Source organism: Anabas testudineus, chromosome 9 (genome assembly GCF_900324465.2).
Source record: "Anabas testudineus chromosome 9, fAnaTes1.2, whole genome shotgun sequence".
Taxonomy (NCBI): Eukaryota; Metazoa; Chordata; class Actinopteri; order Anabantiformes; family Anabantidae; genus Anabas; species Anabas testudineus.
The window spans coordinates 8,969,469-8,982,734 of NC_046618.1; the positions used below are offsets into that span (position 1 = coordinate 8,969,469).

General features: G+C 40.8%; 1 protein-coding gene across 1 annotated transcript; it reads left to right on the plus strand.

Annotated features, from left to right (window-relative positions):
* The first annotated feature begins 13 nt into the window (after window positions 1-13).
* On the plus strand, window positions 14-12,919 carry abhd17b (abhydrolase domain containing 17B, depalmitoylase). The gene is made up of 4 exons (XM_026343203.1): window positions 14-486; window positions 2,359-2,835; window positions 10,437-10,616; window positions 10,957-12,919. The coding sequence occupies exons 2-4, from the start codon at window positions 2,369-2,371 to the stop codon at window positions 11,174-11,176; spliced, it is 867 nt and encodes a 288-aa protein (XP_026198988.1). The 5' UTR covers window positions 14-486; window positions 2,359-2,368; the 3' UTR covers window positions 11,177-12,919.
* The last annotated feature ends 347 nt before the right edge of the window (window positions 12,920-13,266 follow it).

Here is a 13,266-nt window from a genome sequence, read left to right on the forward strand (position 1 = left end):
TTTCAGAGGGAGGCGACGGAGCTGTGAGCTGCCGGCAAACCACCAAACCACCAAACCACCACGGACGTTTACGAGGACTGAGACGAGTCTACGTTTTGTCCACTAGACCCATGTCGCCGCTCAGCTCTGCAGACTTGGACGTCATGAATGAGTCGGTCTCGTTATTATTCAGGACCATATGTTGAGAAACCCGACGGGAGGAAACAGACACGACGGTTTCGGAGCGTGTGAACTGGCCGGCTAGCTAATAGTAACTCCCAGCTGTGTCCTCAACACGGATATAGCTACACTCAAGTCACATCACTGACAAATAGGACACGGGACAGAGGATAATCTTGCCGAAGATAGCCTGTTCAATCTGCTGCTGTCGACAAGACGACAAAATAGTAGGCTTGGTGCGAAGATAACACCTGGCTACGGCGACATCGGTCAACACTGTCACCTCTAAATACAAGAGATCACAAGAAGCGTCCAGCCGCTGCACAGGTAACACTAATGTTGTTGGGATCCATTATCTGTCCAGTTGTAGAAGATAAACCTGTGGGTTGTGTTGCTCCCTATCTGACCCTCACTTTGGTGATGCATAGTGTCCAGTCACTTGAAACTGAACCTCCACAAACCATCATCGGGTCGCTGTAATCTGGCAGAACAAACATTTCTGTCTCTACCACCACCATTTTACAGTAAATCGCAGTGGGCTCCGTGGCCGGGAGACTATGGATTATTTGGGGGGATAATGTGGAGCAAAGAGCCTCTACTAACGTATTTTGCAGCTCGGACTCTTGTGGGATGTCACAGCATCCAGCTGAAGTAGCATTCCCAAATTACAAGTGGCTATAGAAAGTATTCACCCTATTATGTCACTGACACAGCCAATTGTTTATATCCGAAGCACACACGTAGTTGAGTCAGCTGTGTGTAATCAAGAGGCAACAGGGGGATTTTTAGCTTTACTACTAATATTATTTATTTTCAAGGTCCTTCAGCTGGTTTGATTTTCTTGTACAGCTACTGTATATCATGACAACAAAGGAAAGGACAATTACACTCAATTGCAAGGTGAAACTGTAACTTAAAACAACCCAACACTGTAATTATCCCTCAAAATAAACCGTGGACAACTGCGAAAGAAGGAAAAAAGCTGTACATTCACAGAGGAAGGTTCAGAAAATTAAGGATTGTCTGAGATGTGTGAATGAGAAGCAGTCAGCAATGTAGTCTGGGTGGTTTGTCAGTTCTAGTTATACCAGGGAAAGTCACTGTTTAAAAATAAAAAACTCACATGACATTATTGCCAGTGTTTGCCTGAAGGTATGAGGAAGATTAAAATAAAGTGGAAGAAGGCTCAGGTGTACCATCTTTTAGTGTAATCCAAACATCAGTGTGTGTGCACATCAGCACACACACACCTATTCTCTACCTTGAAGCTGTGGCAGCAGTGATAACACTAATGTGATGCTTTTTTTCCAAAATTGAAAGCAGTAGGTCTTATCAGTAGGCCAAACCTCCACTGCAGTGGTGTCAAACAATAGTACTGTAATGTCCTGTATTGATCAAATCCAGACCTCAGTTTATTCAAGAATCCGTGGCATGGCTTGAAATTAGTTCCCATTAAACTTGACAAAACTTCAGCTGTGTTGTCACTAGTAGCAAAGAAGGTCCTTTTGTAGTTACAGGAGTCAAATTAAAAAGCACCCCCCCCCCAAAAAAACGACTTCAGAAACCAACTTGGTAATCCTAATCGACATTTTGTCACATTGACCAACTAGCTTTGTGTCATGAAAACAAGCTTGGCTGATATCTCCAGACCTCAAAGACCTCAAAGTCTGGGAGGTAACATTAGGCTGGGGCTCAGGTGCAGCATGAAACTAGAAAGTCTTTCAAGTCAGTACTGTCTGAGCGATTGTGGAGCCACGGGGCAGATAGAGTGAACAGTCGTGGTCAGCAGTATAATTTATTTATTAATATTAATTAAAATAATTCCTGGCTGTAGAGAGCCATGTATTTGGGAGAGGTGAACTGATAGGGCATTAAAAGAAAAAAGGACAGCATCACAGCTTTTCCACATAACAAAGACAAGTGTTTATACTGTATTTTTGGATAGCGTTTCATTCATTCAGAGAGAACAAGAATGCTGTGGAATGAATTTGCTTTTGTGGTGTTTTCCTTGTGATCAGTCTGGAGGGGATGCAGCAGCAGATAATGTTTCAGTTGTTTGAGAGATCCCAAATTCTTTTGTTTGATCAAGCGACATCTGCTTTCTCTACCTTGTTAGTTATTAAAGGCAATTATTATATTCAGTCTACTGATGAAATGTATTTGTTTGTGTTTTAACCACATTCACTCTCCCTGCCTTAGTGTTTTGAGGATGAACCACTTATCCATCAGCGAGCTATGTTGCCTGTTCTGCTGTCCACCGTGCCCAAGCAAGATTGCCTCTAAGCTGGCCTTCCTGCCCCCAGAGCCCACCTACAGTCTCATGTGTGATGACAGTGGCAGCAGATGGACGCTGCACCTCTCGGAGCGTGCCGACTGGCAGTACTCAGCCCGTGAGAAGGATGCCATCGAATGTTTCATGACACGCACATCAAGAGGAAACCGCATTGCCTGCATGTTTGTCCGCTGCTCACCCAGTGCTCGTTACACTTTATTATTCTCCCATGGAAATGCAGTGGACTTGGGCCAGATGAGCAGTTTCTACATTGGCCTGGGTTCACGGATCAACTGCAATGTCTTTTCCTACGACTACTCAGGTTACGGCGCCAGCTCTGGGAAGCCCTCGGAGAAGAATCTGTATGCTGATGTAGACGCTGCCTGGCATGCACTTCGGTCAAGGTAAGGAGAGTTGATGATGATAGAGGGGAGATGGGGGGAACCTGAGTAATTCAGGAGCGATGAAATGCCTTGATAAAAGAATAACCGAATAGCATGCAGATGCTATAATTGATTCAAAAAGAGCAGAGACATAAGCCTCACGGGTGGGGCTAAGAACGAAACTGGTGACAGGATCTTTACTCTTTAAACCAAAATGATAAAGCTTGATAAGCACTGCATGATTTGAACTTAAATTTATTGAATGACGTCAAAACCACATTTTAAGAGGAAATTGAAGTAACACAAAACAGATTAAGAAAGTTAGAGATAGATGTGTGCAGTAAAAATGGAAATGTTTCTTTTTTATTATTGTCCAGGGAATATCTACAGCTATGGGGAAGTTTTTCAAGACGATGTAGATTGATAAGGATAATCAGAGAGACGAGGGCGTAGCGAGAGTGAAAAGATGTCAGTAGGCTACAGAAGGAGCTGTCTGAAGGAGTGATTAGATTCAGCCAGATAAAACAATGGGAGGAGAGATGAGGAACATAAGTTTAGTAGGGATGACATGATGTTCTCGTAGGCAATAATAAAAAGCATGGTCCAATGATAATGCTGGCCAGGAATATGTAGGTGTGAGTGGGTGCTCTGCTGCATCTTTTTTGCTCTCCAGGCTATGAATAGAATGATTATCATTTTCTGTATATTTATGAGCTGATATTTAGCTTCAACTATCTGGGATTTTACAACTGACAAAAACATATAACTGTAGTGAACTAACCAATGACTTCTCGATCCCAATCATGTCATCCCATTTTCTTAATAGGTTTTTTCCCTAAAACAGTGTCTTTACACTATGTAAGCAGGGTTCATCAGTTCATATGTTCCCAGGTCCCTCACTTCCTTCCACCAATATTTAAGGACACTTTGCTTATTGTCTTACACGCTCTCGTCATCTCCTTCTTTTGTCCTTTGTAACACCATTTGTGGTTCTTGAGTAGGTTAAGTTATACAGAACTCTGTAATTTGATTCCACAAACCAATTATTATTTTAACTGACGTCCGTTTATTTGTTTGAGTCACTTTTCAAGCAAATATGGTTGTAAAATATATTTTTATTGGGACTGTTGAGGCAGGAAAAGCTGTTTCAAGATGGTACTTAAGGGTTTGGGAAATTGTGATGGGTATTTTATCAAACTTGTCTGACATTCGGTAGATGAAATAGTTTACAGATTGACCTGCGGTGAGACTGACACATGCGTGCGAGACAGATGCTATCAGCAAACACCTACTTCAGTCGAGAACAGGATGTGGAGGAGGATTTTTACAATGTTTATCTTAATTTCTCTGTGTGAAATGAATGTGTCCATCATATTTGTGCCTTGTTTATGTGGATGAGGGAGAAAGGAAAATCTTGTCCAGTTGGCCAAGAGGTTGTTTTTGTATACTTCCTGCTGGAAGGCAAACAAATGACTAAGAGAGGACATGGGGTATGTTCACTCAGGAAAGTTGAGTGCTGGAAGAGACTCAACCATAAAAATGAAAAACTAGGATAGTGTAGTTTGCCCCTCTTCTGTCAGTGCTGATGTGGGTGTATGTTCTTTCTGTAGTAAATGAAGACACGGGCACTGCAGAGATTCAAAAGTGCTGATGAATAATGCTGGGGGAGTCACTTGCAACACAATGTTACTGTTTCTTTAGCTACTGACTTCAGCTGGGAATCTCTTTCAACACTTCTTTTACATCTTGCACCATCTCTACCATTTTCTATTCCAGTCTCAGCCTTCTGTAAATAAGCTCTTTGTAAAATGAGGAACTGACAAGTTAAACAGGAAACTCTTGATCATAAAAGCTCGACATACAGGAAATAAACCACTGCTGTGAAGAAGAACCCGCTTTTCTGTTGGCTAGACTGTGTGCGTGCGTGCGTGCGTGCGTGCGTGCGTGCGTGTGTGTGTAATGTTGAAACCTTTCTGTACATCGCATCCTTTATTTAAGCAGATACCAAAGATTTATTTACAGTTTTGAATGTGACAGAGATTAGGGAGGAAAAACACACAAAAGATCTTCAGGATAAATAGATTTTTTTTTCCAAACAACCATTTACTACTTGAAACAGAAAGTTGTTAAAGCTCATGTGTTGCTCTCCTCTTCATAGGTTTTTTTTATTTTTTTTTATTTCTCTTTTCCAGCTCACTTATTATTGTTGATACACAAAGGAATCTCCCACACATTTATGTGACAGTCCAGAAATTGGCCTTCAAATTTCATTTAATCTAAGCACACCAAAACAGACATTGTATCAAAGAATCTTTGATGATTTGTGTGTCAAGCAGCAGGTGGTAACAGCGGTAAAACAACAAAGGGCCTTTCACATGCATTTACTAATTTTTAGAACATGCATTGAGGTGTTTTCACTGTGTATTGATCCCCAAATTAAAACCTTTCTTTTTTTCTTTTCTTGTTTTTTTCTTTTAGTTCAGCCCAATAGTAAAAGTTGACATTGCCTGGCACTTCCTCTGCAGGCATCTTTGCCAGAGTTTCGTGTATAGCACATGAGCTAGCCAGAGCTAGCTTAAGAAACCAGCGTGGTATAGTTAATACTACTAGAGGAAAGATGACCACACCCCACTCAGATTCCTAGCAAATTTTGTGGGACAATTGCTGAAGGTCCCACGTTAAAGCTCATCCTTTTCTGTATGAAAAGTCCGGCTGGGAAGACCAGAGCTTCTTTCTCTGAGAGATTGAGTTATAGATGTCTTTCTTTGATCCAAGTAAACATGTCACAGAGACTGGCTGAAAAATGTGATGAGACTGTATAGTCATCTATTGGGGGGGAATGGAGAAGAGAAGAGGCCCAAGAACAGACCCCTGTGGCACACCTTTGGAGAGGCAATGACAGCTGCACACCTTTCCTTCCCAAGATGCTTAATTCAGAAAGTGCAAATTGGAGGATCTAGTGATTTTGGCAAGGGCTACAGACTGAGTAGAATTAAAACTGAGCAATAGGCCAAAACTTTTGCTGTCTGAGGAAGGGAAATTTCTGTAGACATCAGACTAGCAGTAATGGAATGCTGATGTCTAAAAAGCTTCCCTACTGTTTCTTTTTTGTAATGAATTCTGATCCGTGTGATGCTGCCAATTACATTCAGCAGAATAGTAGTGAATTGTCTTGAATTCACTTGCCAATGAACAGCTCTGAGGTCATAGTCTATATTGGCACTACATCATTTTCCTAGGCTAACTAAAATGGAACAACTCATTCAGATAGGGAGAACATTTGCCTACTAGTATTACAGAATGCTTTCACTGGAACAAGGGAGCTGTATTGGCACATGATGTAAATCAGCTGTTGATTACTCAGTCTCAGACATTGAGACTGATAGGAGACAGGAACTGTCTTACATGGTTTTGTTAAACCGGGAAGAAGATCTTAAAGATCATATGAGAAGCTTTCAGAACATGGAAATATTTTTAACTTTCAAGAAGGTATTTAAAAAACCTCAACTTGCTTGCGTAGTTTCACAGTTGACAGTCCCTGAGCACAGTTCCCTCTGACACTTGCAGTAAAGACGAGTTGGACAGGATTGGATTACTAAGTGAATGCTTATTTTCTCAGAAGTGTTTTTGTTAGGCATTTACATAGTTGTAATTATGTAACTGTGACCTTTTGAAGCAGTTCATGCACAGATTAAACTTAACACTTGAGTCAGTTTATGCTTGTAGGATTTCACCTTTTATACGTGGTTCTACTTGCTCAAGTGATATTTTGTGATGGGAGGAAAGGTGTATGGATCAGCAAAGCTAATGTTAGTCTAACTTCACAACTAAACTGAATTTATGGAAAATAAAGTCCTGAAAGTACAGATTTTGTTAAGTCTAGTTGTAAGGTAATGTAAGGATAAAAAATTACACTGACAAGACCAATTAGAGTTAATTATATTATAATATAATAATCACCTTTCTTATTGTGCAGAGGTGCCTAAAAAAGTGACCTGTGAGTGTATATTATCATATTTTATGTGAATTATGTGTTGCTGTCTGTGTCCAATGTCTGTGATCACTGGTGGACTCTGCCAGTCAAAGGTGACTGTGTGATAGAAAGTGGGTACAACCCAGCCTTTTGACCCCGCTGAACATGTGCGAGCTAGATCGTGTTTGTCACATCAAAAGGCCTCTCTACATGGCCTCGCATTAGTCAGTTTTCTGCATTCCTCGTGCACATCTCTTATGTCAGATCATCCGTGCAGCCTGAAGAAGAGAGTGCTCTCTAATCTGTCTGTTTGTTGTACTATGTCAGTCTTATGATTAAGCAGTAGGCAGATTTATCTTCTCTCAAGCAGGTTCCTTTCACTTTACTCCACAGTCATACGGCAGCAGGCAACCTCCTGTCACTTCAGTAACAGTCAACCAACAAAACACTCCCCCATGCACACAGATACTCAGTGTTTTTTTTAGTCACACCACATGAGGCACTCCCTCACCTGAGCAGGGAGTGGGTCCAGTGAGTCACCATATGATTCAGCAGGTATACGCACTCGTGCATCATCATCATCATCATCATAAGAGTACAAATACTAACAAAAGAATGTTTTTCTGTTTATTGTACCACCTTAAAAGAAAACAAGAAAAGGATCCATTTTGTTGACTAACAGTTGACCAAGCTGACGAAAGTTATTAACACACTTCCCCTTCTTCACCGTGTGTGTTTTCCACTACAGACTAGCACTGTATCATTTTCTTTTCCCTCTGAGATGGAGGCGGGCCTGCAGTCAATCCTGCTAGTCTAATATTGAGCAGTAGCCTAGCAACTGATTTCCAATAAGCTTTCTGACTGAGGTCTTCTCACAGCGTGGCCAGTAAAAACAAATGAGGAAAAATCGCTGGTCTCTGGTCAATCATCTTATTGATCAAAAATCACACTCCATTTATCTTCTGCAGTCTTCAATAACAAGTAGACCTTTTGCAGCACTGTATATTGTTTTTTGACTTTAAATATCAGTTCTGGTTGGGTTGATGAAGCCAGTAGACAAATAGCGCTTCAGTAAAGGATGTCCCTGTTGTAGTGCAGATGGTTCACTAATCTGTTAAACATACCAGTACTTATGTTCCGGATATCCTAAAATATCTATATATCATACTGACAGCTATAGGATGAGAATATTTTTGATCTTCAGTAGGCAAGAGCTACGCAACCAAAAGGGAGGTGGAATAGGGGAACAAGGGAGGATGTGATGCTTAGATTGGATTTCTGTCAGGAGAGTAAATTGGGGTAGAATCAAGCTAGTGGAGGTTTATTCAAGCTGAAAGGCAGTGGAGTAAATTGTAGACTAGCGTTAGCTAGTCCACAGGAGATTGCATTTGTGTGGAGTTGGGTTGGTCAAAGCCTGATGTAGTGCTGTTCCAACTCGAGTGCAGCTGCAGTTCCGTCCTCCTTCCATGACGTTTCTTGAATATATGTAGTGCATCTAACAGTGCCAAGATATCAGGATGCAATGGTGGCGACCTATCGCTGACCTTTGTGCAAGTGGCACCTCATAGATTTAATTCAATCAGGTTTTTTGTCCTCAAGCAAAACACAGGCATAATTTTGTGATAAGTGTAAAGATACTACATGCCAAGTTACGTTTGGGGACAGTGTTTACCATCAAATATCATTTCACATTATGGCTGAACTGTAAAGCAGGTTTTAGTTGACCCTCTGGGTATTAACAATGAAGGAGCTTTATAATTTAGTGACTCCGTGTGGTGAGTGTTTAGCTCTCTTAGGATTGGCCAAGCTTTCTTGGCCTGATATGGTCTGACTAGATAAGCAAGTCATTTTTTTTTCTGAAGAAATAACAGATAAAGTTCTACTTAAAAGATACATTTTTTTTCCTAGTTTAAACTTCTGTTGAACCTGGGAGTGTACTTTTACTTGTAAATGTCATCTAGAAAGCCTTAATGTTGAACAATTATCCCTAAATCAACAGGATGGCAGTCATCTCTGATTCTTCCAAGCATCTTATGAATTCTGCCTTACGGTATTTACACTTTTAAGTTAAAGTGCTGCTGAAAAAATCTGGAAAGTCTTGAGGTTTTTAGGCTTCTTAGAAACAACCTTTCCAGAATATAGATTGGACCAAAGTGGAGTTCTGATTTAACCGTGACTAACCTTTTTTAATTTTAATGACAAATTATTGACATTGCACTAAACGAGAGGTTATTAAAGCACTGGGACATTCACTTACAAATGGCAAAAGCTGTTTGGGGCCAATGCCTTTTTTTTTTTTTCTTTCTTTATATGCTTCATACAAAAAACTTGAGCTATCAGTCCCCTACAGCAGCTACATTGTGTTGTATCGTTGAGATTAGCTTTCACATCTGGGAATAGTGCGCATTATGATCAGAAAACGTTGAGAGTTAGTGGTGTTGTCAACAGCAGCACCCAGCAGCCTGTGGTAATGCTTTCCCATGCCGTGCCAGGATTTTCATCCCTATTTATTCATTGAAGGCCAAGTGACACACCAACAGTAAACAGCTGCTGTATTCATGCTAATAACAAGGCTGTGGCTCTGTGTGTACATTTCCATGTTCTGTCTAGAGTGTAAGTGCCTGCACTTATGTCTGTCTTCGTAGCAGCAGGCCTGCATTACTGCAGCTCGTTCTCTTGCAAAGGCTGTGTTAGAGGTGTGCGTCTGTGTCTGTGTGTGTGCGTCTGTGACCTGTTCCTAATTTAGTGTAGTCTCAAACTTTCATGTTTTTTTCTCATCACATCATAGGAGTACGGGGGCAGAGGCTGTAACGTTGATCCTCTAATGCTGGTGTTCCTAATTGTAATTATAAAGTGGAGCAGGGATTTTGTAAGGCTGGTTCTGGCTGTTTACTATGCACTATCCAGCAGCGCAGTGGCAGAGACAGTGATGCAGTGTTCTCAGAGTAGGTTTCAGGTCGTCAGCTGACTGCTTGCTTGCTAATGGGTCACGTTCTTCGTAATCAGCTGTGGAATGTCTTCTCTTCCCCTCTTGCCTCTCTCTCACTCTCACTCTTCGTTTCTCTTGCACCCTCACTCCAGTATCAGTGTCTCTTTTGCTCTTGTTCTGCTTGTTTTGTTCTCATTCCCCCTCCTCCTTTCTAAATCATGAGACTACAGTGCTGCTCCTCTGTACTCGGCTGCTCTCAAAAGCAGCAGTACCACATCTTGGTGTGCTAGTTTTAGGAGGGTATAAGTCGCTGTGGCATTATGTTTCAGCCCGTAATAGAGTAGGAGTAAGACCCACTTAGCACACAGGTATGTGTTTGCTTAATGGAGGAGCGTGTGGGGTGGGAATAAGAGAATGATGGGAGACTAATTGGCAGTGTGAGTCATTACTATGCTACAACAAGTGTCCTTTTGAAAAACACTTTAGGCCAGTTATCTATAACACTTAACTGGTGGACTGCAAAATATAAGTTCTGTTTTTTCTCTTAAGCTGCTTTTTCTAATAGCACAAAAGTCCTAACTGGATGCGTGCCAAATTCTGTGTGCTTGTAGAGTACTCACAGTTTAACCAAATATAGCTCTATCTACTGTAAAATATCCTGTTCATGGTCAGTGAAAGTGGGAAATTCAAATATTCTGTGTTTTTGTCTTTTTCTTGCAGGTATGGTATCCGACCAGAGAACGTGATTGTGTATGGCCAAAGCATTGGCACTGTCCCCTCTGTGGACCTGGCTTCCCGCTATGAGAGTGCTGCAGTCATCCTCCACTCCCCGCTCACCTCTGGCATGAGGGTGGCCTTTCCCGACACCAAGAAGACCTACTGCTTTGACGCCTTCCCAAAGTGAGTGCACCACACAGACAGATGGCATGTGAGAGAGCCAGGCTAAATGTTATGACGCATAATGCCTCAGGCAATCTAAAAGGAGAGTCTGTGTCCACTCGCACAGTGAATGAATTTGCATTAGGGAAAAAACACATGCACACACACAGTAGCTCAAAAACATGAACTTAGAAATTTAGATTTGTAAAATTAGTCACTCTTATATTCTCCATCACTCCCTCTGGTGGACAGTCACAAACTGACTTTTTTATGGAAGAAAAATAAATAAATAAAACCCAGTTCTCTTTTTCTGTTTAGCTTCACATAGTTTATTTTCTTCTCTTGTTCTCTTACTTTAAAGTATTGACAAGATTTCCAAGGTCACGTCTCCGGTACTGGTGATTCACGGTACAGAGGATGAGGTCATCGATTTCTCTCATGGCCTTGCGCTCTATGAACGCTGTCAGCGCCCAGTGGAGCCGCTCTGGGTGGAGGGGGCCGGACACAACGACGTGGAGCTTTACGGACAGTACTTGGAGAGACTCAAACAGTTTGTTGCACATGAGCTGGTCAACTTGTAGAGGAGCTGGAGAAATACGGGTGGAGAAGGAGGAAGAAAAGAAAGCAGTGGTTTTCAAGAGAGGTGGAAAGATGGACTGAAAACCAGGGAAGGCAGTTTTTTGTTTGTTTGTTTTGTTTGTTTGTTTTTTAAGAAATGCAGGTAGACGTGGTGTTTGTGTAGTACTGACTTTTATGGTGGAAGACTTTTCTCGTTATGAAGCACTTCTCACCCTTGAAGCTCCAGTTTGCCCAGGCTGTCCAGGCCTGTCTATACTGTACCGTCCGTACATGCTGCAGCTGTGAACTTACATCATTTGGTTATGCTTTTAGATCATATCATCTTTTTATCATGTTGAAGATTGCACATGGTGAAAGTGTGTGAATGAAAAAAGTAGACATGCAGTCAACATACTGTACCAGGTGTATGTGCAATATGAGAGTGTGTGAGCGTGAGTGTCACATCTTTGCTGCCTTTTGAGAAGGACTTGGTCCATGGTTATTTATGGAGACCTCCCATTAGCTCTGCTACAACCTGGGCTAGACCAGACATGGACCAGATTCTCTAAGCCAACTGAACTCCACCTGACCAGGATTGGTCCCACACACTCCAGACACTATTATTATTATTATTATTATTATTGTGTCTTTTTGTTTTTTTGTTTGACTGTTTATTCTTTTTTTTTTTTATATTATACATGATATTTGCACGTATCAGCTGTCACTGAAGAACTGTACAAGACAAACTGACATATTATCTAGCTGTGCCAGTGTTGCCAAATGTTTAGTATAATATATTGCAGAGACTTACACAGGCAGATAAGTGTACTTTGTAAAAATAGCATTTAGAAACACCTCCAGAGCTCAGTTAGCTGTAGTCTCTACTACTCTGTTTAGTCTTAAATGGTACAGTTTGCTCATGTAGCTGGTTAAAAGGCTGAGACTGTATATCGTTGACCAGTGACGTGTGGGTCGTTTCCTCACACTGTGTTTTGAAAATGTTTCCACCTTTCTTACTTCAGAGTTTACCTTGGAGTGTTGTTGCTGTAAGAACAGTATCACTACACTGCAGTTAATTAACTTTGCATTTTCAGGAAACTTAAGTGCTGGACAGTTCAGTTGACAACATATCTGACCCCTCATTGGAAATAACAAGTATCACCTCGATATAGTAACAATTACAATTGTTTTCTGTCTTTCCATCTTTGGGTCTGATGATGTCAAGTAAAATAATGGATTTTTGTTATTGCAGCGTATGTACCTGGATCAGCTCTTTCTAGATGTAAACTTTTTTTATGTGATGTGTGAAATGTTACTACTGTGACAGCAGCTGCAGTCTGTGCTCTGGTCAAGACTTATACCACTAATGCCAATTGGGTATGAATGGTGAGTGTTATTAACAAAGATTGGTGTTGATTCATTTTCAGTTCAGGAAGTTGTTACAAAATGATGTATTATAATTATTTCAAATACATCTGGACTAAAAATGAATTAACTCCAACTAAGGTTAGTCGCTCACAATCTCTGTTCTGGGACAATGGTTTTTCTGTGTAAATGCCTCAACATTAAAGGCCTCGATAGACAAAATGTTTTTAAGTTGTCTGCATGGTATTCCTGGATCTATTGTCGTCTGTTGATTCGGCCTTTAATGCTGAGTGTGGCCCTGAAAGTGCCCTGTGCCCTAAAATGCAAAGTTCAAAGTGCTACTGCATGCTGCGCCAAGCTCGTTTCTTTCTCTCTTTTTTTTTTTTTTTTTTTTTTTTTTTAATAATAAAATGTTAAAGTATCATTTTCATATGGATCTTTTTAGCACCTGTGCTATGCTTGAGCCGGCGTTCACTATGGAGTTAATGATGAGTAACAATCATGACCAATAAGCCAATGGGTGCTACTGTAAACTTTCAGGTCTGGTTTGCTTGGTGAGAGGAAGAAAAGAAAGCTCTTTTTTTTTTCCACTATTTGTTGTCTTACAAACAAGGTTATCATTTCTTTCATTTTCACGGTTTAAATATTTGTAATGGAAATGTCATTTTTATTTTTCTCTCACGTGCTTTTGCCATTTCTCGTCTGTAATTAATATTAACTCTTGATATGACGATTATTAGACCACAGT

Coding starts and splice junctions, on each gene's coding strand:
- abhd17b (XM_026343203.1), top strand. CDS start 2,369: ATGAACCACTTATCCATCAGCGAGCTATGTTGCCTGTTCTGCTGTCCA. Junction 2,836..10,436: donor TGGCATGCACTTCGGTCAAG/GTAAGGAGAGTT, acceptor TTTTTCTTGCAG/GTATGGTATCCGACCAGAGA. Junction 10,617..10,956: donor TGCTTTGACGCCTTCCCAAA/GTGAGTGCACCA, acceptor CTTACTTTAAAG/TATTGACAAGATTTCCAAGG.